We start from the raw sequence: 21323 nt of genomic DNA, 5'->3' as shown, positions 1-21323 counted from the left end.
ATACTTTCTACTCTACTATTTTTCTAAACAAAAGAATCCTCATCACTCATCACGCATGAGTCTTTGAAAAGTCAAATCACCTTTTTGTTTTATAGTCTTGGACTCTTGGTTCCGTTAAATACAAGGAATTAAGAGAAACTCTCTGATCACATTGTCATTAATTCATCTTAAAACCTTACAAAAATACATAAAACAAAAAGAAATTATCTAAAATTAAAATAAAGATATTTGGATAATTCACCAAACATCATACACATACATACATTCTGCTGGAAATACCATCCTTGATTTGCATCCAAGCCCCATTTCTCCGACATTTCCTCAACGGAACTGATCTCTGTTGATCAGATTACCTCTCCGTCTTTGGATGTCGTCTAGGTGGGCAGCCTGCAGGTAGCAACGGTTCATTTAGGACGACATCAATACCTGCCAAGTCAATGCTTCTCTACCGCCGTCCAGTGGCAACTGATCCGCAAAACATCTTCCTTTGATAACATCTTCCTTTGATAACAATGAGTTTGGTTCACCAACTGCAGAATCTAAGATAAAGTGTTGTGCTTTACAAGCAAACAACAAATTCTCTCCCAAACCCATAACTGATAATTCAATATACTATCAAAACATGTGAGGGCAAACAATGGATTCTCGCTCAGAACCATAATTCTCTCAATACACTACAGTAACAAAAGATTGAAATTTGGACAAACCCACCAGCTGAAATCACTGGAAGTAGATGCAGAATCTAAAATAAAGTATTCTGCTTTACAAGCAAAGCGAAGAAGGAAATCTCTGGCCAAGACCCATAATTGATACTCAATTCATTACTATCAAAACATGTGAGGGCGATGAGATCAACCAAAAGTCGATAATTCAATGCAAACACCAACCAAAACAATCCGATGAGATCGGAAGAAACAAAGAAGCGTGCCTCGAGAGTTTGGGGTTCTGTGTTTTCACTTTTCACAAGCAGAGAGACCGTAAATTAAATGGGTAAAAGCTGTCTTTTTTATCTACTTTTGGGCTTTAAGTTTTTGGGTTGTTTTGACTGAGGTCCACGACTAGAAATTTACATGCTCGGCCACTATGTAAACCACAAGTTCACAACATTGCTACCATTTGGCAATGTAAGGTCATCATCACCTATTGCAGAGATGCCTAAGGTTTTCTTGTTGAATAAGAATAGTAGATAGGAGTCATAGGAATTAGGACATAATAATTATTTAAACAGAAAATAGCATTTACACTTTGGGGCTCTATGTACACAAACATAAACCCCATAGAAAGGGCAAAAAAAAAAAAACAGAATTAAGAAAGAAAAACAAAAGCTAATAGGCAAAAGGCAAAGCCTATTTGGTTTTCTTTTTTGAACCAATTTGGCTGTCCTCTCATCCCTCTCTTCTCTTCCTTCAGTCTCGTGAGCCTAACTCTTTAAGCATTTATATATTTGAATATTGGGCAAAAGGAGCATTACATACATATTGGTTCAGACAGGAATGACATCAGCGTTTTGATTATCGTCGCAGGTGATGATTAAGCCATCTGCATAGGTTGGGAAGAGGCAGTGCCACCACCGGCACCCACTGGAGACTGCTTCTGCTGGAGGAACAATCATCAGCACGTTGTCGTGCCTTCTTACCATCCCCATCACGCTCACTGTGCTTCCTTCTTTTATGTATCTGATCATCACACACAAACAAATATGATTTTAAATCAATGAGCTATCTTGTGTACAAAGATGAGAGCAGCCAAAAAAGATCCTTTGAACTAGAAAGGGTGCCTTTTGGGTCTCACTAGCTTTAGACGTAATTCAACCTTCTAATCCCTTTAACTTCAGACTTATTTAAGCCGTTAACTTTGACAATAGTTGCTGGATTTCTTCCCACAAGACATGTCTCATCACATCTTTTTCCATTACTGTGACTTTTAATGTGGAAGAAGATCCAATGGTATCAGTCAAAGTAAACGCCTACATCAACAGTCTAATACTTCCTTCCCATTATACTGAAGAAATCAGGGTTTAAAAGGTTGTAATTCATTGACAAAAAAAAAGGGTTGTAATTAGAGTACTTCCAGGTCAAATCAGGATCCAAGGTTTGGATAGTGACTCTAATAAAAGGTTCTTTTCAGATTTTGGCTAAAATACTTCGTGGGGTGCAACCCGGAAGAAAATTTTAAGATGCATGTTGAATATAGCATACCCTTCTTTGAGACGCATGACACGGTCATCGGCTGAGAGGTTGCGATCCGATAGCCACTTTAGGAAGCTGGGAGATAAATCTTTGTTCTGCGTTGTTACATTAGCCACTGTCGCCGGTTTAACAAAAGGAGAAACTTTTGATCCATATCCAGCTTTTACTAGCGCTCGCAATCCAGATTGGAAATCCGAGATGTAAAAATCCGACACGTATTTCTGCAAAAGAAATATAACCACAACAAGAGTCATCAAACTTAGCCATCTCCTCTTGTCATATAAGATCTGGAAACTTGACCAGAGACAACTATCATTACGCAAGATAGAAAAAGAAACTAACCTCTGCATGTCTAGATCCCCAAGAAAAGCATCGATGTTTTGGGTTTGCGGATTTTCCACCAAAACCTTTGTACTCATACAACTCCGTGGATACATAAACGCATCTTGGTGTTCTTTGGTATGAAGACTCCAAAGGAATGCTTCCACATGTCACAACCTACAAAACATTAAAAAAGTTTCAACATTTCCAGCAAATAAAAGATACACCAGTGACCACACTACCATATTTAACCATATCTACAGCAACATTGTTAATTCAGACCCATATAAATGGTCTGTACAACGCATTAAACTAGCTGGTTGACGACTGTAATCCAATCCACAATACAAAAATACCCGTGACTCCAATTTGTCGAATTATAAATGGTCTAATTAATCAATGCTAAACACAACCAGCAAACTTTAGTTTGGTGAGAATTCGTTTAATAGTATAAAATTTCAAACACAGACAAAAGCAAAAATCATCATAAAGCACCGTGACACATAATGGAGCAAAACATAAACTAAAAATGAAGTTAATTAACACTAAAACAGAGATCCAAGAGTATAACATCCATAAGAAAAGCCAATGATGATAATGACATTCTAACTATCAAAAGCTAAATTAGGAAGCAACTTACTTTGATCAGAACAATTAAAGTCACTTGCTAAAACTGGAAATATAAACACTGAGAGATCTTTAACATCTGAAAATTAGGTTTTAACTTACCCCTGTAACCTTAACGAATTGTCCATCAATGGCGCCTCTAAGCTCAGCATCTGGATACCTTTTGATGAAACTCAACAATCCTTTTCTTCTCCAAACGCAATTCCAAATCAAAACCACGATTGCGGGACAAACCGCCGCTAAAACCGCTGCAATCACCACCGGTTTCTTCACCGCCACGGTAAGAAACGCTCCAACAAGCAATCCCATCGCCGCCACAATCAAAACCGCCCAAACCATCGCTTTTGGTACTTTAAACCCGACCCGAACCGGGTCTACGTTAAGACTCGTCACCGACGACCCGTATTTAGGCTTGCTCGACGCTAAATTACTCAACTGGTGATCCAATTGACCCGACCTCCTAGACCCGGATAAAATTGGACCCGAAGAACCGAGAGAACCGGAGGTAATTAAACCGGTTGGCTGAAGCTGAGAGAGTGGACCTGAGAATTTCTTAACCGAACCGGAGTTGGGACCAGATCGAACGGATCCACTGTTAGGGTTTGAAGAAGAACCGGAGACACGTGGCGGCGCCTGAATCCTTGATGCTCCTCCGCTGCTATTACCACCGACGATTAACGGCGGTGGTCCTTGAAAAGAAGCCGAATCGACGACGGAGATGTCGAACATCCTTCCGAGCTCGCCGGATTTCTTGATATCGCCTCCGGTGTAAGGCACAGCTCGAGCCGCCATTGTCGGTGGTCGCTCTTTTGGTTGCTCGAGCTTACCCGATACGTAGAGTCCATTTGGTAGCTGGTGGGATTGGATCCGACCCGCCATTTCTAGAGAGAGAGAGAAGCTAAAATGCAGAGAAACTTTACTCTTTGAGTGCTTCAGAAGAGAGAGAGAGAGAGAGAGTAGTCGCGCGTGTAGGTGTGAGTGGCAGTGAAGGTGGAGAGAAGAAGAAGAACGAAGGACGTGAAATGACGAAATGGGGTTTAGGAGAACTTTGTTATTACGAAGTTGCCACTGAGTCCTAAAAACAGGCGATTGCGTAATCTTTGAAGTAGCCAAGTTAGTTAGAGGTTTTGTTTCTGATTGGCTCATTTGTAACAGTAATCGCCTACAACAGTTGGCGCTTTTTTATTTTACAGTTTTTTCCTGTTTGTTCCAAGAATTTGCTAAATTACCCTTATATTTTTGTTGTTTATTTCTCTCTATGGAATTGTTTCTGATTTGAATTTTAGGCTAATCTCAAAAGACTTTAATTTAATCCATCTTCACGATGACCCAAAAAAAAAAAATCCATCTGCATATCGGACCAAGAAAAGGAGATTATTGGACTATATATTTATTATTCATTTATAATCTTGTACATATTTTACTAGTAATTGAAAATCATTAGCATTCATTCATTTCTTACATATGCTTATTATAAGCATATGTAAGAAATGAATGAATGGTGAATAAAGAAAAAGAAAAAGAAGAAGATAGTGTACATGTAAGTGTAGTCTAGAAAGAAGAAGACTTTCGAATGGTTGATAGAGTTTAGTAACTTTAAGATATAACCATTTTTTGTAAGTTATTATATTTTCAACGTAATTTACAAAATGACTGAAAAATTAATTTAATGTCAATTATTCAGAAACTTATTTAAAACAATGTATTATAGACAACACTTTCAAACTGTTCATGCACAGACTGGCTGCAATCCAAATATAATGATTTCAATTTGACCAATGCAATAAGAAAAAACCCCATCACATGTGAGATTTTAAGAACTACTATTTTGGACTATGGTCTTTGTATAGATTACAAAAAAGAGTATCAATGTCCAATATCTTTGCCTCGATAATTGGCACGATAAAGTTAGCCTTTGACCCTTGTCAATACAACCTCGAACTTCAAATTGAAAGATCCACATTTTTGTTAGTATTAGTCCTTCTTTCTTTTTTGTTCCAAAAGAAGATTATTAGAGTTTAGTTGTTGGAGTCACAAGAATTGATAGATTCGATTGATTTTAACAAATAATAGACTTCTCTTGGCGGTAGGACCATCTTCAACGGCCCAATGCCAGCATTTCAATAATCATAACAAGTTTTTTTTTTTTTGGTAGGCATAATCATAACAAGTTCATGCACGTATAATTGTTATTTTTCTTTTGCCTTGTTACTATATTGTCTAAATTGCATAATTTAATTTATATTACACGTGATCTAAGTCTATATAATCAAGTCCTAATGATTGCAGAAATTGAAGCACTCACTATAAAGATATACAGTCAGTGACAGTGCAGTACAATACAAATAGAGTTAGTAAAATGAAATAATTGAATCAAATTTGAATACTTGTTGACTCAGATTCTTCTTTTTAAAGCTGTCACTATAGTGTGAAGATTCTGTAATATTTGAAATGGTGAAAGGGTAATTGTTGAAAATCACTTAACAGTCGGTGGGTGCTGGGGTAGAGAATCCAAAGAGATCATATGGGCGCAATTGGGAAATTATGTGTTTAGACAAAAATATCCCTACAATATCATCAGACCATGCAAACTCATTTGGATTTCTTTTGGTCGGATCTAATAATATTTTACTATTTATATGGTTTCAAACTTAGATATCGACGTATATAATATGCTAAAACTTCATTATTCAGAATCTCAGATCGTTGTTTTTATATGGTGACTTATTACGGTATGATTTTTTGTTTTCTTTTCTACGAAAAATAATTTGTATAGTTACATAAACACAATTTCACAGAAATTTGTAAAAATTATAATGATGGCATTGGTATGCAAGTTTTGTTTTGGTCAGAAGAATTTTTACTGTTTTGGATAAAAGATTTTCCATTTTGAACACATCACAATTCGAGTTATGTAGTCACTTGATTTGTTGACTAAAATAAAAGAATTCTAGTGTTGACATATAATTTTTCAAATCAATGCAAAGTAACAAAATGTTTTGTAGTTAACAAAAGTAACCGTTTACATAACCAAACAAGACGATTAAACCAAAAACCGGCTTTCATGATAGAGAAACTGGACCAGAGATGAGCTGATGTTATCATTTTTCTTCTAATCTTGTAGGCAATAGGATGGTATTACCTTGAGTACAATGTTGCCTTTTAATACCATTTTAAGAAGAAGACGAAGAGCTCTGCATCCGTTGTTTGATCCATAACTCCAAATATTGCAGCTCCTTATTACTGATTGAGTGTCCAAGATCAGGATAAGCCTGCAGATAAACGAAATTTCTTCAGATTTCCATACTCAAGAATCGGTATCTACGATCCATGTGATCGGTATTTGAATTGTCTGCTTGTTAGGGTTTGATTTGGTTATTATTTCATACCTTGAATTCACAAGTCACACCAGCTTGTTGAAGAAAAGGAAGAGCTGCTTGACCAGCTTCGAATAGCACAGTCTTGTCATCAATGCCATGAGACCACAAGATTGGTGTCTGCATACGCAAACTATGGAGACTCAGAGACCCGAGAAACAATGACAGGAAAATCGACATTTACCCTTTACAAGAAACCGAAAAACGGATGAATAACCTTTTTAGCATCTTCGCTAAACTGATTGGTGATTGAAGAATTGAATGGAATCCATCCGCTAAAGACTGAACCTCCTCCAAGAGCTTTAGGGTAAAGAAGAACACTAGCCAAGGTTAATGCACCTGCAGAAAACCTTAGTCAGAAGTCGCAATGCAAGAAAATCAACACATTGTAGAGTCTTAGATCAGTAAGTAAATCCATGGAAATGTGTAGCTACGGGGGATGCAAAGAGAGAGAGATCACCTCCTTGGCTAAATCCACAGATATACACATTTTCTGGATTGATTCCTCCTGCAATCTCCTTATCTATAATGGCATGAACGTTCGTAACTGCTTTAAGCAAACTGCTTTCATCTTTTGGAGATCCCTAATACATAAAAAGTTACTTACCTGATGGCATAAACTATCTCTAGAACAGAACTAACTCCTTAATAAGTTAAAGCAGCCTGTTCTTTGTACATTATAAACCTTAAAATCTACTGAATAAGTACTGATTACCCAACTAAATTAGAAAATCTGGAGCTACAAATTTAGAAAGTATTGTCAAGAAGAGTTACCGCAGTAAGAGGAAGCTCAGGGATATCAAACCACGAAGGCATCACTGCACCATCTGCACAAGACAAATTAAGAGGCAAAGGCACAGACTTTAGCAAAGATCTTTACTCAGTTTTGTGTACCAATGAGGGAGGACTTAGATGGCTAAGCTATAATTTGATAAATGAATCACACATCAAAGCAACAATCATGCTAAATCCAAAAGAAAGAAACTTTTCCTAAGAATGAGGACTAGACCTAAAAGTCCGAATTAGGTTAGGAGAATGCAAATTCTTTAGCTCAATCAATTCATAAACGATGATCAAAACCTGGAGAAGAAGGAAACACACAACACCAACTCTAATGATCCTCAAATAAGATAGAAAAAGTCAATCGTACAATTGCAAGAGACTGGATTTGGTGGAGCAGAAGGGAAGAGCCATTTAGTGTTCCTAAACTCCGGTGACCTGAAAAGTGTTTTGATGGGTTCGTTGGCAGGTCCAGAATCACCAAGCCCGTGAAGCCATAAGATGAAGGTTCGAGCCATGGAGTCTGGGTTCCGTGAAGAAGAAGTGAAACCAGAGGTAGATGATAAGTCAGATTTGTTTTGGAAGAAGATTACGAAGAAGAAGACAGAGCTCAATAGAGCGATAGTGAGAAGAACGATCGGCTTCTTCAGTCTACTACTTGTTCGCATGCCTTCACCATTTTTCTTTGGAGATCGATCTCTCAAAAATGTTTTTGTTTCGGTCGGAGATGATGTCTAAATGACTAAAATGCCCTCAATGCTGTTCTTCATGTGTGTACTCAAGATTGCAAATGTAATCCTCCAATGCTTGCATATACATAATTCAAATCGATACAATCACAAACTCTTATGTATTCAGCAACAAAGTAACCAAACAAAAGTGCAATGACAGAGATACCAGAAGGACACTGCAGACCAAACCAGATGATGAGCTTAGAATTATCAATCTTCTTCTTGTCTTCATAGACGATATGTAGGTATAACTATTACTACCTTGAGTGGAACATTTCTTTAAGACAGTTAAGATGAAGACAAGTAGACGACGAACGTTTCATTCGTCGTTTGATCCATGACTCTATATACTTCAGCTCTTTGTTGCTGATCGAGTGCCCGAGACCCGGATATGACTGCAGATAAACAATTCTCCTTAGACGAATATTGGTACATTAGATTTCTATCATGCATTTTGTCTTGAAAAAGGGTTCTGATTTGAATATACCTTGAATTCACAGGTAACACCGGCTTCTTTGAGAAAAGGAAGAGCAGCTTGACCAGCTTCAAAGAGTACCATTCTGTCATCAGTACCATGAGACCACAAGATTGGTGTCTGCATATTGCAAAATCTCAAGACTCAGAAACACGAAAAACAGCGATAAGAGATCAATGTTAATTAGAAAACATAAGTGATGAACCTTCTTAGCCTCTTCAGGAAACTGACTGATGACTGAAGAACTGAATGGAACCCATCCGCTTAGAACTGCTCCACCTCCAAGAGTTTTTGGGTAAAGAAGAACATTAGCCAAAGTTAATGCTCCTGCAAAAAAAAAAAATCTTATTAAGAGCCACAATGCATAATTCACAAGACATAAGTGGATTCAGACCAATATAAAAAGGTCTCTCTACAAAGACTATTGAAAAGAAAATGAATCAAAGAAAAGAGAAACAACCTCCTTGGCTTAATCCACAGATAAACACGTTTTCTGGATTTGTTCCTTCTGCAATCTCCTGGTCTATAATAGCATGAACGTTCTTAGCTGCTTCAAGCACGCTGCCTTCATCAATTGGAGAGCCCTAACATACATAAAAGTTACATAGTTCAAGTGATGGCATAAAATCTCTTGAAAATGCAATAGTGGTCTGTTCTTTACACATTATAATATAAACCTTCAATCTGCAGAACAAGTTCATAAATAATTTGCCAATTCATATTATAAGAGAGGTTAGATAGATCAAGAGAGAAGTAAAGTAATACCACTTTAAAAGGAAGTTCAGGAACGTCAAACCAAGAACGCATCACCGCACCATCTGCACAAAAAAAAGAAGAGAGAGGCCTAAGATTTTTTCAGAGACATATAGATTAAGAAGCATGACACCAACAGATACCACAGAGAAATCGAAGATAAACAAATTGTGTACATTTGACTCAATGTAATTCAAATGAACAGAATCTCCTTCAAATCAAGGAACAATTTGGCTAGGTCAATCACCCAACAAAGGAAAATAATACTAAATCAAAATGGAATGAAGAGGAGACCAAACACTATAGCCCAAATGAAACCATAAACCATGAAAAAGGAAGAAGTAGGAAGATCGTACTGTTGCAGGTAACCGGATTGAATGGAGCAGAAGGGAAGAGCCAACTAGCGTTACTTAACTCGGGGGATTTTAATTGTGTTTGGATGGGTTCATTAGCAGGTCCCGAATCGCCCAACCCATGAAGCCACAAGATGAATGTTCGAGCCATCGTGTCTGAGTTCCGAAAAGAAGAAGAAGAGATAAATCTTATAAGTAAAGGTCCAGATTTTCAATAGTATGATCTTGAGTGAAAAACGATAGGCTTCGTCTGTGTATTCGTTTGACATTTCAATGGCGATTTCTCTCTCACTCACAAAGTCTTCGCGACGACTTTCAAAGTACAATGTCTACTGGGACAAGAGATAAAATTACGAAAATACCCTCAATTGTCGTTTTATGTTTGAAACGACATCGTACGAAGCTGCAGCCCTTTTTGTTAGTGTTTTTAATTTAACCCAGAGACAGAGAGAAGGGAGAATCTCGGGAGAGACATAAAGCGAAGATTGGTTGGTGAAGTTGTTGGGGATTGGGCAAAAAATATCGATGGCGACTTCGAAGCTTCAAGCTATTTGGAATCACCCTGCCGGACCTAAAACCAGTGAGTCAATTCCACCATGATTAGCTTTTTTCCCATCGGTGTCGCTTATTGATGATTCAATTATGGATAATTGAGCAATCTACATGTCTGAGAATTTGTTGTTTTGTTAGTTTTGTTTCCACTATTTTTGTCTTTTTGATTTTTCTGGTGAATCCTGATTTGTTTTCTACTTTCAAAAAAACTTTTTGATGGATTTTGACTTTCGATTAGTTCTTGAAATGATTGCTTTTGTCTCTCTACAAAGATGTTTAATTTTCGATTCGAGAATGGATTGATTTGTTGCTTATGGTTCAGGAGAATCATTCTTTGCTTTCTAATGGGTTTCTTGAGTGATAATATAAATTGATCATCTTCGAGTTTAATAAAAGCTGATTTGAAATCAAACAAGTGCTCTTTACTAGCTTGATAATAGTTTTTTCAAACGTTTGGATCATTTTTGGTGATTAAGACTCTCATTTTGTCTTCCTCAGTTCATTTCTGGGCACCAACGTTCAAGTGGGGTATTAGCATTGCCAACATTGCAGACTTTGCTAAACCTCCAGAGAAACTTTCCTATCCTCAACAAATCGGTATGCATTGTATCATGTTCTTAATGTGCAGAAGGTCACACCTCTGTTTTGAATTGTGGACTTTTCTAGGCTTTTATTCTCCATAGTTGTTATTGTTCCTTGATCAGTTTCATTGTGTTGCAATGCCTCAATGTACTTACAATATTCTAATATATTTCTTGCGTCAGCGGTTACATGCACTGGAGTTATTTGGTCTCGCTACAGCATGGTAATTAATCCGGTAAGTTTCTTTACATTCCTTCTGTTAATGGCTTCACAGGGAAGATATGTTTTTTTTTTTTTTTATACTGAGTGTTTTGGGATCAAATTGTTTTTCTCGCATTTGAGCTAGTACTGTAATACTCTCTTATCATGATCTGCCCCCTTGCTTTTGCGATGCGATGTTAGGCTTAGCTGACTTCTTTGATTCCGACTTTTGTTTACAGAAAAACTGGAACCTCTTCAGCGTTAATGTTGCTATGGCAGGGACAGGCATATACCAGCTTGCTCGTAAAATTAAGTAAGATCAAGAGAACATCTGATTCTTCTTACATTACATGAAAAATGTGCACGAAATGCTCTTTAAATTATGTTAATAATGCTTAAGACACATCTTAGTCAAGTAAGCATTTGGTTGATTAATTGATGTCTTCTCCCTTGCCAAACTGATACACTTGCTTTGATTTACAGACACGATTTTGCAACCGAAGCCGAGCCTGCTGTTGCAAACGAATGATTATGATGACGAAGCTGAGCTTTTAAAGGAAAACTGGATATCATCTTGCTTCTGTTTGAAAATCTAGTTCAAGATATTTGATTTTCTTTGCATTCCAAGTTTTTCTGACCGGATTACGATATCATTTTCAAGGTTTTTAAGGATTCCTGTTTGATATTTGTTCAAATGATAAAGGAGGTCTAAAAGCTCCCTCTCTTCCTGTGCTGCTTTGAAAGTAAATCATTAAGTACTCCACAGAGAAATTAAATGTTCTGAATGTTGAATCAAAACTAAAATTTCAGACAAAAAGACAAGAAATTTCCTATGAATTGAATGATCAGTCTGAATCAATGAGCCGTTTCCATTAACAACAAAAGGAATAAGCCATGGGGTTACAGACCAAATCAAGGATCTGCGTCCATATCTAATGACTGCTTTGTTCTCTCTGTATGTCTTTCTTCCTAATGATATTGAGAGTTGAGGGCGAGGAACCAAACCCGATGCACCCAGTTTATCATTCTTCTAATGGCTTGTCCTCTTTCGGGGCGTTTTCAGCATCCGCATCATTTGCATTTAAGTTCAGTCCTAAATCCACAGTGCTTTCGTTCAAATCTTGTCTCACTACTTTTTCTTCATCATCCTGTACTATTTTTTCTTTATCCTGCTAATAAGAGACAGATGAGAGGTTCAGTATCTACTTTGCCTAATAACAAAAGATCACGAAGCATTCTTTATTCAAGTTGGAGGCAATAAGATTCAACACAATGACAAGGGAAATTAGTCAAGATTACGATAATAGCTGGCAAAAGAACAAAGTCTAGAAACCAAGGCTCCAAGTAATAAGTCAGGAATCCATGAATGAACATGAGGTTATCAACAGAAACACTGATGAAGCAGATAATATTACATGTCGAATGCTTTACCTGAATATCTTCCATCGGAACATCATTGATGTCAGGCTTTTCCTCCACTTCCGTTTTCTTCTCGCTCGACTCCTCTACAGTTTTTTCCTCATCAACCTTTTCTTCCTGCTCAACCTTATTATCCTCTTCAATCTTGTCGTCCTCCTCAATCTTATCATCTTCCTCAATTTCTGTAATCTCCTTCTTCTGTTCCTCAAGCACAGCAATCTGCACCATTTTAAATCACACTTCACTTCAAATGAATCACTAGTAATCAAAACTAAATTAGATATACAAAGTTTCAAATTCCAAATTATAATCCAAAACGATTCAATGATACTGCAAAACGGCTTCTTAAGCAAAGATCATCTACATCAACCAGTGATAAACCTTCTGATTCCATCTCACTAATCATTCTCAAATCGCTGCTACAAGAAACTCTAATCCAGTCCAATTACTCAAAAGAATTCAAAATGGCGAAACAGAGACATAAGCCAAGTCCAATTATTACTCAACATTGCCCAAAACTGATCCTTCTGTCAATGTTAATGAAACCCTAATCACTGTAGCAGTCACCTAATCAGACTTCTAGCAGAAACGTTATAGCTCAATCCAATGCAACAAGACATTGAGCCAAAAATCACCAAACCACAAACTAACCGGAACGTATTTGAATCTACGCCGGGGAGGATCTTCTGCCGCCGTCGTCACCGTATCTTCACTCGGAGAATTACTCTCACTTTTACCATCTTCATTCCCGTTACCGTTCTGAGACAATGGCGCCCACTTATACAACAACAAATGCGATCCATTACTGCCGTCAGAATTCGAACCACCGTTAACGACGGAAGCTGCTACAGCGGCGGAACCAGAGGAGCTATTATTGTCTTTCTTAGTGGAGTGAGAGACGTGAACCCACTTCTTCTTCCACTTCCTCACCGGACCGGTGAATACCGTAGCTGGTCCGTACCGAGTCGAGGACCTACCTAACCGTGCCCCAACTCCTTCCATAACAAACTCACTGATCAAAATCCAAACTTTCAAATCCCAATCCGGTTAAGAAATTTAATTTTTGTTTAGAGAAAAAAAAAAAAAAACACTATATTTCGTCTCTTCCACCGTAAGACGACGAAAGAACGAACTCAGATCTCAGTTTTTTGCGAAGCGACCAGTTTTATTGGTTTGCTGCAAGTAGAAGACTCTCGCTGAGCTAGAGAGTTTTGACTATTGACACGTGTATGATACTTATAGGCTAATCTAATTACACTTAACAATAATTGCTTTTGCTTAACAAAACGAAAGACTCAGCTAATCGTTTGACCTAGAAACGCCCTCAGAGAGAGTTTTTCGGAAAAGACATTTATACCCCTGATTTTCTCTCCTATATAAAACATCGCTTCATCATCTTAGCTAATACAATCTCTTTCATTGCGACGCCTAGGTTTAGGGTTTTCACATCAATTTCTTCAGCGTATTTAGTTTTGTTTGTTGTTTATGTGAATTTGATTAGCGTATTGTCTAGTTCGTAGTATTGGGGCTACATTGTACCGAGAGAAGGGTTCGATTTCGATACCTTTATTCTTGAATTTGCCAAAATAACGGCTGTAGCTAGATCGAACAAGAAGCTATCTGGCCGGTGGTCGCGAGAGGGATTTAGATCTCTCCGGTCGATTCATCTGCTTACCGAGTTTCTTACATCTTTTATTTGTTTTCTTCATTGATGTTTTTATTGTGAATTTTTACTTTGTAGATTATTTTGATTTCTGAGAAATGATATTAAGAATAGAGAATAGCAGATTTAAAGAAGTGCCATTTTCGAAAGATCTTTCTCGTAGATTATATTTAGGGCTCCTTTCCAGGCGATCTGTTCTCTTGATGAACAGTTATGTGTCTTATTGGTGCCTACATTTATATTGCAAGTTTAATCACGATCTGATTTTGAGAATTATTTTCGTTTACATTGTTTAAATTTAACCATAAGTATATAACAGTGGATAAAGATTAATTTGATTTGGTAGTGACCTGAATAAATTATGTGACTAGATGTCAGTAGGTAAATTGTTCTATGAGAAATGTTGCAATGAAAATTGATTTGGTTGGACGTAATCAAAAGAGAAGAGTGGGTGAGTTTCTAGTTCTGTTTGTTTTAACCAAATTAAAACGGGTCTAAAACTGCAGATCTAGTTCATCACAATTGCTGCATATGAAACATTATTTGCAATGACCAAAGAGTTGGCACAAAAATTACGTGAACTCTTAACCATTTTCAGCGCCAGAAATAAAACTGAGTAAACTTCTTGATATATGGAAGAACAACCCCTTAAAACATGAGATAGACATCCTATAAAAGTTAGTTTGTTCTCGATATAAGCAATCCCATGTAAAGGATTTGAAAACAATTGGGCTTGAGTGTTTTTTGAACTTTGTCTTAACTCCCAAGTACAAAACTAAAATATAACGGTAGAGCTTGAACCTTCTAGTACACTGCATTCTTGTCTCAGCTATAATAATAATGAAAGCGCAAACATAAAAGCTTTCTCACCCTACAAAGCTTACTAGTAAACCATTAGTAAAACAGAAAATGTATGTCAATGTACAGTTATGGTTAAATATTTTGTTTCAAAATATAAGGCGTTTTAACTAAAAACACGCCGATTAGGAAAATCTACTTTTTAAAAGTTCAGCCAATCATAAAAGAGACCGCATAATAGAAATAATTATAAAATATTAAAATAATATATAATTTGCATAAAAACTTGAAAAAAATGTGGGTTTCTTCTGTTTAGTTTAGAAACCATCTCATGTTAAAAATAACATCTAGTCATAGTAAATGATTGGTTGATATGCCTAAATCTGTGCGAACTTTTATGTCTCCAAGTAGCAAAAACCATTAAAATAAAAAGTGATTTATATGAATTTTCTAATCATTTTGTTTATCCGCATTAAGTAAAAAAGAACAAAAAAGGAGGACCCAAAACACAAATTAACTAATTCATCGAATTTTACCAAATTCCATGTCGACGGACGTGTGGTTTAAGTGTGCGCCGTTCTTAGGTTTTTGATTTTTGATTTTCTTAAACTTAATCCAAAATTCCGGCAGGTAAAAAGACGGAAATACCCCTCAATTGCCAAAATTCTGAAAAAGGCCCAAGAGAGAGAGAGAGAAGACGAAACGATCGTCAGAGAGAGAAAGGTCTCATCCATTATCACTCGCAGAAGATTTGTTCTCATCTGATTCCTCCGATCTGCCATGGCTCTGCTTCGCTAACACTAAGAAGATTCACACACGCGGTGAAGGAGGGAGGAGGATAGATCTCTTTTTCCGTCGCGAGAAAAAAAAAAACGGTTTGTTTTTTCTTCTCTTGCTGTTCATGTGGATCGGGTTTTTGTTTTCTGGATCAACGAGTTTCGTATCTTTGATGTTATGGATCTGAATTTCTCTATTGGATCCCTCTAGTTCTGACCTGAGCAAGCATTTGTGCGGTACTGTTGTTCTTATGACCTAGATTCGTTGTTTTAGATGTTGAATTTAGTGTTTCAGTAATCGATTGATTTGATTTCTCTGGGTTTTGGTGATGATGGATCGACGTGATGATTTGGAGATATTCATTGTTCCTGTACATTGTTGTTAAGATGTTTTCAAGTTTCCAGTGTCTTGATTATTCACTGTTTGTGTGTGTTTGATACTGTAATTACATATTATGGGAAAAGTTTGGAATCTTAACTGCTACCATTAGCGTGTTGGTTTGTTTAATCATTACTTAACATACTTATTATAGTATGTTGCTTGTTTCTGCAAGTTAAATGTTATTGGCTACTTTTGGAGCCTTGAGAGATACCTCACGCTAGTTCTTGTTCTTTCTTTTGCATTATTTCAATTCATAAATGAATCAGAAGCTTTTCATGTTAGTGTTTCTTTACTTGTTCTGTTTGGTCTTTTCAGATGGTTTCTGACAGTTTTGCATCCTTTTTGTTTGTTCTTTAGTGTCTAGAGGCTTTCATTAAGGAGTTGATTCATACTGAGAGAAGATAGAAATGGCAGATGGGATATCGAGCTTTTGGGGTCCTGTGACTTCTACTATAGAGTGTTGTGAGATAAACTACGCCTACTCATCCTACATTGCAGAGTTCTATAACACTATCTCCAATGTCCCTGGAATCCTGTTGGCTCTCATTGGTCTTGTCAATGCATTAAGGCAACGGTTTGAGAAGAGGTTTAGCATTCTTCACATATCCAATATGATACTTGCTATCGGCAGCATGCTCTACCATGCCACTTTGCAACATGTGTAAGTACCAGTCATTTTCCACTTCCATTCTCGGTCTCTTGACTTTTATGGGCAGGTTGATTCATTATGACTTAAATGTACTTGTTTGATTGATGCATAAATGTTTCTAGACTGTCACTTTATGCTTCTATTCTTGGTATGTTGACTTTTACTGGCATGTTGACTTATATATAGTTGTTTGATTGGTGCATAGAACTTTTCAGATTGTTATTTTGGATTATAATTCTCGGTTTCTTGATTTCAAGCAGGCAACAACAGAGTGATGAGACCCCAATGGTGTGGGAGATACTTCTTTACATGTACATCCTTTACTCACCAGATTGGCATTACAGAAGTACAATGCCCACTTTTCTCTTCCTCTATGGTGCTGCCTTTGCCATAGTCCATGCTTACCTCAGGTTTGGCATTGGTTTCAAGGTCCACTACGTGATCCTTTGCCTTCTATGCATCCCTCGGATGTATAAGTACTACATTCACACAGAGGACACAGCAGCCAAAAGGATTGCAAAATGGTATGTTGCTACAATCTTAGTGGGAAGCATATGCTGGTTCTGTGACCGTGTCTTCTGCAAGACGATATCTCAGTGGCCTGTGAATCCTCAGGGCCATGCTCTGTGGCATGTGTTCATGAGTTTCAACTCTTACTGTGCAAACACATTCTTGATGTTCTGCCGAGCTCAGCAACGTGGATGGAACCCAAAGGTAAAATACTTTCTGGGAGTTCTTCCTTATGTCAAGATCGAGAAGCCAAAAACACAGTGAGAAGAAAATGGGGATAAAAAGCCCAGAAGAAAGAAGAAGAAGATCATAAATATAGTTTTTGTTCAACGTTTTGTCAGAATCTCGACATGGGTTTTTTATTTTATTTTTTGGAAGTGAAACTCTCTAGATACAGTCTAGATCTTTTTTTTTCTTTTTCTCTGTATTAGTTATTGGGATTTGCTCTTAAGAAGAATTGAGATTGATTTTTAACTTGCTAAAGAAGCTCTTGTTTCTACTTTTGTGTATCTTCTTAAGTTGACATCATTTTCTAACTATATAACTCAGTGTACCATTTTCTGCTTCTCTTACTCTATTTTCAGCTTAAACAGGTCTAAAACTTTGATTCAAGGTCTTGATTTTGAAAACATCTTAAAAGAATAAGTTCCATTGTAAGAGAATTGTAGTGAGCTTCTTTTCTTTCATAAAGGCGTACCATTTACTATACAACAAACTTATAACTCTACTTTTCCTTTTTTTTTTTTCTCTTTTATATGATTTCTAACTTTTTGGTAACACAGAAGAAGAGTAATATGGTATACAATGAAGGGTTGTGATGATCTAAGATCCAATAACCTTTTCCTGCAACATTTGCCCAAGCTTCATGAATAGAGCTTGTTGTTCTTCCAACGTCAGGTTTGTGATTATCTGTAATGAGTAAAAATCATTAAAAAGTCAAATAAGAGATCTTACTTAATGTATTATTGTGGTTGTTCTTCTACAGTAAACTTTTACCTGGTCTAAGAGCTTATCCACAGAGAGGACTTCAGGTACAACAAACGATTGATGATATATATATGCAAAAACAGCCATCACCATCTAAAAAAACCCAAAAGAAATATCATATCAGATATAATAAATCAGGTATAATTCTGAACTATTTAAGGAGGACATAAGAATGTATTGAAGTCAATGCGACCATATATACCTGACAATCCATTCTATCTGTGATTCCGCCATGTCCGGGAATACTATCACCAAAGTCCTGAATGTTGGAGAACATTTAACAGTGGATCAATGTTGCATAGATATTGCGGTTATATACCAAATATCATCTGAAAACCCACCTTGATTTTGAATGCTCTTTTGAAACCACTGGCAAAGAAGCCACCAAAAGGAGCTATTATAGAGGCGAACAATCCAAGACACAGAGCATGCCACTGAACTGGTAGAATAGAAATTTCCTTCCAAGGGAGCTGTAAAGTAAACACCTTTCGTTTAGAAGCAATAAACGTGGCTCGAGTAATTGTTTAGTACTGAATTATAGCTTTTACCCAATCAGAAATCCATCCTGGTAAAGCATGTGTCTCTTGCTTGAACAATGGACCGGGGTCACAGTGGAGCCAGCCTGTCGATAGATCCTGTATTTATAACCACCCAATAACATAATGGTTAGTACTACTGTGCTTGTATGGAAAAGAAGGCAGGACATGATTAAAACTTCCAAGTACCTCTCTGGGACATGTCAGCCACAGGAAACGACCCATTATATTTGCAAGCTGCAAAAACAAGCAAGATTATTAACCAATTTCTACTCATCAACAAACAGATACTTCTTAGCCCATAAAACAAGCTTACCAGGAATGCAGAAATCACTGTGGTAATAGAAGCTCCAATGAAACCCTCCCATGTTTTCTTTGGTGATAACTTGATCAATGGTGTTCTTCCAAAGAAGAAACCACAGATATATGCAAATATGTCATTGATGACGATAAGTGATGCAGGAAGAAGAAACCTGTACCAGCAACCAGCACATTATGTAAATAGACTTTTACAAATATTAAAAAAAAATCCACATATCCTCCAAACAAACGTTTAGTCAGGTCATAACCAAATGCCAGCACAATGCAACGCAAAATTCCTTGATATAAAAGAACATAACACAAGAAGAGAGCGCAGAGGAAACAAGCAAGAAGCTTTAAAGGAATATGTGACTACCAGAAGATTCCTTCAAAGATGTTGGCCACGGTAAATGAGGACTGAGTAAACACCACAATTAAGATCATATGTGTCCATGCATATTGGCTAAACTGATACTTGTACATCTTCTTTTTCAGCGTCAGAATAAACCAAACAAAGCCTACAATTCCACAGCCAAAAAAGGAGAGATTATGTTAAGCAAAGCTAGTGAACAAAAATCATTGCTCCTCAATAGTAATGAGTAAACCCAAAATGTCATAAAACAACTAACCAGAAATATACAAGGAGTAACAGATTGCCATGTGGTATTTGATGAGGCTGGTGACCAGTCGATATAGGACTTTGTCTGGAGTCACAGTGTTGACTAGCCGTTGACTAAGTATTCGACCATATACAAAGAGCATTGCTGTGAAAAAGAAGTGCCTACACAAGACAAAATTGGTATGTCAAATGCACAATCGTTTCAACAAATAGAAAAGTACTAAAAATACCAGTTCCGCATCAAGCACATAAAAGCAAAAGATAAAGAACTCAAAAGCTTGAGTAGAAGTGAGAAAGTGTGATTACCAATTCAGTAATCTAAAACCAGGGAGCTGTTTGTCTTCATGAGTTTTTCTTAGCAAATTGAAAAGTTCTCGTGCCATGAATATCTGAATAACAACCACCATGGCTGTAATGTAGAGATGACCCAGGTAAACTATTAGAGCAAAACCACCAATCATCCAGACAGTGGAGTATGCTCGAATGAGAAACGATTTGTATTTTTTGCTGTCATTGACAAGTAAATGGCTTCCATTTGGTTTGCCTGCCCCTGCACCAACCTAAAAAGCCAGAAAATTGGTTCAATCTCCAATCAATATGAAGCAATAACTAAAAAGCTTATTAACTCTTTTAATAGCTTCTACGTGACAGAAATAGAAAACACAAGAAAAGCAACTTAACTAAATACCGATTTGCTTTGACCTGTGTCTCTACTAAATAGACAGTCTATTTGGAAAATCTGAATAAGAGCAAACATACATCACTGTTTCGCTTCCGATGCCGAACACGAGTGGTAGGTGCTGATGGAGCATCACCAGCAATTTCCTTTTGCATGTTGCCCAGAGTTCGAAACAAAAACACTGACTACCTGTGAAAAAAATTAAAATTGAGCTTCACTACATCCAGGATCACCATAGCCTAACATCAAAATACAAATTGAGAAAGTAGAAAAACTGAGAAAAACTCTCCTGATATAATCCAACACACTAAAATGGCAAATACAAACCATTGATAAGCCAACGAAGTAGAGTAAATATAGAATCAAACTCATCTGAAACAATCAAATCAATGACATGTATCTATATATCACCAGAATACTCCAAACTCTTTCAGCTTTAAATGCTTCAGTTACAAACAGGAAACAAAACCACCAGAATATTAAACAACGAGTTCATTTTTTGAATCTTGTACACTCTCATAGGTAATTGAGCAGCAAAAAAATCAAAAAAACCAGCAATTCAAACTTGAATTTCAGAATTCTCCACGAGTATACGCTCACTGTAGGTTTGTTCATTCACAGAGAAATACAATTAAACAGGAAAAATCAGACAATTACGAGCAAAATCACAGAGAAGAATGCAAAATCAGGAATAAAACCCAAATTCAAGTAACCGAGATTCTTAGGGCATAGTGAAATGATTTCACTAATGGTGTCAGAAATCAGACGAGCTAAGAAGGATATCAAAGATGAACAATACTAGTTTCTCGTGGAGATCTGAAACACACATATATATATACAATACTATGTAAAATATGATACATGAATGAGGTAAATAAGGCAGAGACAGTGAAACCTGTTTTTGTGAGCTCAATTACTACTCTGCGAGAGCGAGAGAGGATGAGAGAATCAGAAGACGAAGAAGCAGAAGAGAGAATCGAGTTAAAGAAAGAAAAGTAGAAGACGAAAAGGATTCTCTTCTTTCTCGAATCTTTTAACTTTTTATTCTAGAAGCCACAATAAAT

At 36.9% G+C, this 21323-nt stretch overlaps 7 protein-coding genes across 9 annotated transcripts; 2 read left to right on the top strand and 5 right to left on the bottom strand.

Moving 5' to 3' along the window:
• Positions 1–1193: 1193 nt before the first annotated feature.
• On the bottom strand, positions 1194–4224 carry LOC9303850 (uncharacterized membrane protein At1g16860). Its single transcript, XM_002867732.2, has 4 exons — positions 3240–4224; positions 2532–2687; positions 2199–2410; positions 1194–1676 (listed from the first exon to the last, which is right to left on the bottom strand). The coding sequence occupies exons 1-4, from the start codon at positions 4014–4016 to the stop codon at positions 1484–1486; spliced, it is 1338 nt and encodes a 445-aa protein (XP_002867778.1). The 5' UTR covers positions 4017–4224; the 3' UTR covers positions 1194–1483.
• A 1853-nt stretch (positions 4225–6077) lies between these two features.
• LOC9305901 (probable carboxylesterase SOBER1-like) lies at positions 6078–8065 on the bottom strand. Its single transcript, XM_021018012.1, has 6 exons — positions 7665–8065; positions 7289–7341; positions 6975–7098; positions 6732–6853; positions 6527–6634; positions 6078–6409 (listed from the first exon to the last, which is right to left on the bottom strand). The coding sequence occupies exons 1-6, from the start codon at positions 7960–7962 to the stop codon at positions 6311–6313; spliced, it is 804 nt and encodes a 267-aa protein (XP_020873671.1). The 5' UTR covers positions 7963–8065; the 3' UTR covers positions 6078–6310.
• Positions 8066–8078: 13 nt separating this feature from the next.
• On the bottom strand, positions 8079–9896 carry LOC110226392 (carboxylesterase SOBER1). Its single transcript, XM_021018054.1, has 6 exons — positions 9610–9896; positions 9266–9318; positions 8961–9084; positions 8706–8827; positions 8513–8620; positions 8079–8420 (listed from the first exon to the last, which is right to left on the bottom strand). Exons 1-6 carry the CDS (start codon positions 9755–9757, stop codon positions 8283–8285), a joined length of 693 nt encoding a protein of 230 aa, XP_020873713.1. The 5' UTR covers positions 9758–9896; the 3' UTR covers positions 8079–8282.
• A 128-nt stretch (positions 9897–10024) lies between these two features.
• On the top strand, positions 10025–11692 carry LOC9303849 (mitochondrial pyruvate carrier 4). The gene is made up of 5 exons (XM_021018171.1): positions 10025–10186; positions 10657–10755; positions 10923–10975; positions 11181–11254; positions 11425–11692. The coding sequence occupies exons 1-5, from the start codon at positions 10132–10134 to the stop codon at positions 11468–11470; spliced, it is 327 nt and encodes a 108-aa protein (XP_020873830.1). The 5' UTR covers positions 10025–10131; the 3' UTR covers positions 11471–11692.
• Positions 11678–13541, bottom strand: LOC9305900 (B-cell CLL/lymphoma 7 protein family member A). 2 transcript variants are annotated; one of them, XM_002867730.2, is made up of 3 exons: positions 13012–13541; positions 12373–12579; positions 11678–12110 (listed from the first exon to the last, which is right to left on the bottom strand). In XM_002867730.2, exons 1-3 carry the CDS (start codon positions 13360–13362, stop codon positions 11964–11966), a joined length of 705 nt encoding a protein of 234 aa, XP_002867776.1. In that variant the 5' UTR covers positions 13363–13541; the 3' UTR covers positions 11678–11963. The 2 variants fall into 2 exon arrangements, with proteins under 2 accessions (XP_002867776.1, XP_020873706.1); XM_021018047.1 differs by having other exon boundaries at positions 11713–12113; positions 13012–13476.
• A 1934-nt stretch (positions 13542–15475) lies between these two features.
• On the top strand, positions 15476–17677 carry LOC9303848 (alkaline ceramidase 3). Its single transcript, XM_021018024.1, has 3 exons — positions 15476–15696; positions 16337–16640; positions 16889–17677. Exons 2-3 carry the CDS (start codon positions 16387–16389, stop codon positions 17400–17402), a joined length of 768 nt encoding a protein of 255 aa, XP_020873683.1. The 5' UTR covers positions 15476–15696; positions 16337–16386; the 3' UTR covers positions 17403–17677.
• A 77-nt stretch (positions 17678–17754) lies between these two features.
• Positions 17755–21263, bottom strand: LOC9303847 (phosphatidate cytidylyltransferase 2). 2 transcript variants are annotated; one of them, XM_021017815.1, is made up of 12 exons: positions 21155–21263; positions 20340–21075; positions 19887–20140; positions 19591–19742; positions 19338–19479; positions 18978–19134; positions 18851–18898; positions 18674–18760; positions 18467–18595; positions 18328–18384; positions 18135–18218; positions 17755–18047 (listed from the first exon to the last, which is right to left on the bottom strand). In XM_021017815.1, the coding sequence occupies exons 2-12, from the start codon at positions 20412–20414 to the stop codon at positions 17961–17963; spliced, it is 1272 nt and encodes a 423-aa protein (XP_020873474.1). In that variant the 5' UTR covers positions 20415–21075; positions 21155–21263; the 3' UTR covers positions 17755–17960. The 2 variants fall into 2 exon arrangements, with proteins under 2 accessions (XP_020873474.1, XP_020873475.1); XM_021017816.1 differs by having other exon boundaries at positions 20340–20448.
• Between the last annotated feature and the right edge of the window lie 60 nt (positions 21264–21323).

The sequence above is a fragment of the Arabidopsis lyrata genome (assembly GCF_000004255.2).
Source record: "Arabidopsis lyrata subsp. lyrata unplaced genomic scaffold ARALYscaffold_7, whole genome shotgun sequence".
Lineage (NCBI taxonomy): Eukaryota > Viridiplantae > Streptophyta > Magnoliopsida > Brassicales > Brassicaceae > Arabidopsis > Arabidopsis lyrata.
This window is presented reverse-complemented; position numbering and strand designations above follow the sequence as displayed.

What these genes read in the sequence shown, in the direction of transcription:
- LOC9303850 (XM_002867732.2), bottom strand. Translation starts at nt 4,016, where the DNA reads ATGGCGGGTCGGATCCAATCCCACCAGCTACCAAATGGACTCTACGTA. An exon ending in GGGGATCTAGACATGCAGAG is followed by an intron (nt 2,411 to 2,531) that starts GTTAGTTTCTTT and finishes TTTCTTTTGCAG; the next exon opens with AAATACGTGTCGGATTTTTA. An exon ending in GTCATGCGTCTCAAAGAAGG is followed by an intron (nt 1,677 to 2,198) that starts GTATGCTATATT and finishes TGTGATGATCAG; the next exon opens with ATACATAAAAGAAGGAAGCA.
- LOC9305901 (XM_021018012.1), bottom strand. Translation starts at nt 7,962, where the DNA reads ATGCGAACAAGTAGTAGACTGAAGAAGCCGATCGTTCTTCTCACTATC. An exon ending in CTGAGCTTCCTCTTACTGCG is followed by an intron (nt 7,099 to 7,288) that starts GTAACTCTTCTT and finishes TTTATGTATTAG; the next exon opens with GGATCTCCAAAAGATGAAAG. An exon ending in TTAGCGAAGATGCTAAAAAG is followed by an intron (nt 6,635 to 6,731) that starts GTTATTCATCCG and finishes TTGCGTATGCAG; the next exon opens with ACACCAATCTTGTGGTCTCA.
- LOC110226392 (XM_021018054.1), bottom strand. Translation starts at nt 9,757, where the DNA reads ATGGCTCGAACATTCATCTTGTGGCTTCATGGGTTGGGCGATTCGGGA. An exon ending in CAATCCGGTTACCTGCAACA is followed by an intron (nt 9,319 to 9,609) that starts GTACGATCTTCC and finishes TTTTTTGTGCAG; the next exon opens with ATGGTGCGGTGATGCGTTCT. An exon ending in TTCCTGAAGAGGCTAAGAAG is followed by an intron (nt 8,621 to 8,705) that starts GTTCATCACTTA and finishes TGCAATATGCAG; the next exon opens with ACACCAATCTTGTGGTCTCA.
- LOC9303849 (XM_021018171.1), top strand. Translation starts at nt 10,132, where the DNA reads ATGGCGACTTCGAAGCTTCAAGCTATTTGGAATCACCCTGCCGGACCT. An exon ending in ACAGCATGGTAATTAATCCG is followed by an intron (nt 10,976 to 11,180) that starts GTAAGTTTCTTT and finishes TTTTGTTTACAG; the next exon opens with AAAAACTGGAACCTCTTCAG. An exon ending in CAGCTTGCTCGTAAAATTAA is followed by an intron (nt 11,255 to 11,424) that starts GTAAGATCAAGA and finishes TTTGATTTACAG; the next exon opens with ACACGATTTTGCAACCGAAG.
- LOC9305900 (XM_021018047.1), bottom strand. Translation starts at nt 13,362, where the DNA reads ATGGAAGGAGTTGGGGCACGGTTAGGTAGGTCCTCGACTCGGTACGGA. An exon ending in GTAGATTCAAATACGTTCCG is followed by an intron (nt 12,580 to 13,011) that starts GTTAGTTTGTGG and finishes AAAATGGTGCAG; the next exon opens with ATTGCTGTGCTTGAGGAACA. An exon ending in TTCCGATGGAAGATATTCAG is followed by an intron (nt 12,114 to 12,372) that starts GTAAAGCATTCG and finishes GTCTCTTATTAG; the next exon opens with CAGGATAAAGAAAAAATAGT.
- LOC9303848 (XM_021018024.1), top strand. Translation starts at nt 16,387, where the DNA reads ATGGCAGATGGGATATCGAGCTTTTGGGGTCCTGTGACTTCTACTATA. An exon ending in CATGCCACTTTGCAACATGT is followed by an intron (nt 16,641 to 16,888) that starts GTAAGTACCAGT and finishes GATTTCAAGCAG; the next exon opens with GCAACAACAGAGTGATGAGA.
- LOC9303847 (XM_021017815.1), bottom strand. Translation starts at nt 20,414, where the DNA reads ATGCAAAAGGAAATTGCTGGTGATGCTCCATCAGCACCTACCACTCGT. An exon ending in ATCTTTGAAGGAATCTTCTG is followed by an intron (nt 19,135 to 19,337) that starts GTAGTCACATAT and finishes TTGCTGGTACAG; the next exon opens with GTTTCTTCTTCCTGCATCAC. An exon ending in AAAGAGCATTCAAAATCAAG is followed by an intron (nt 18,385 to 18,466) that starts GTGGGTTTTCAG and finishes TCCAACATTCAG; the next exon opens with GACTTTGGTGATAGTATTCC.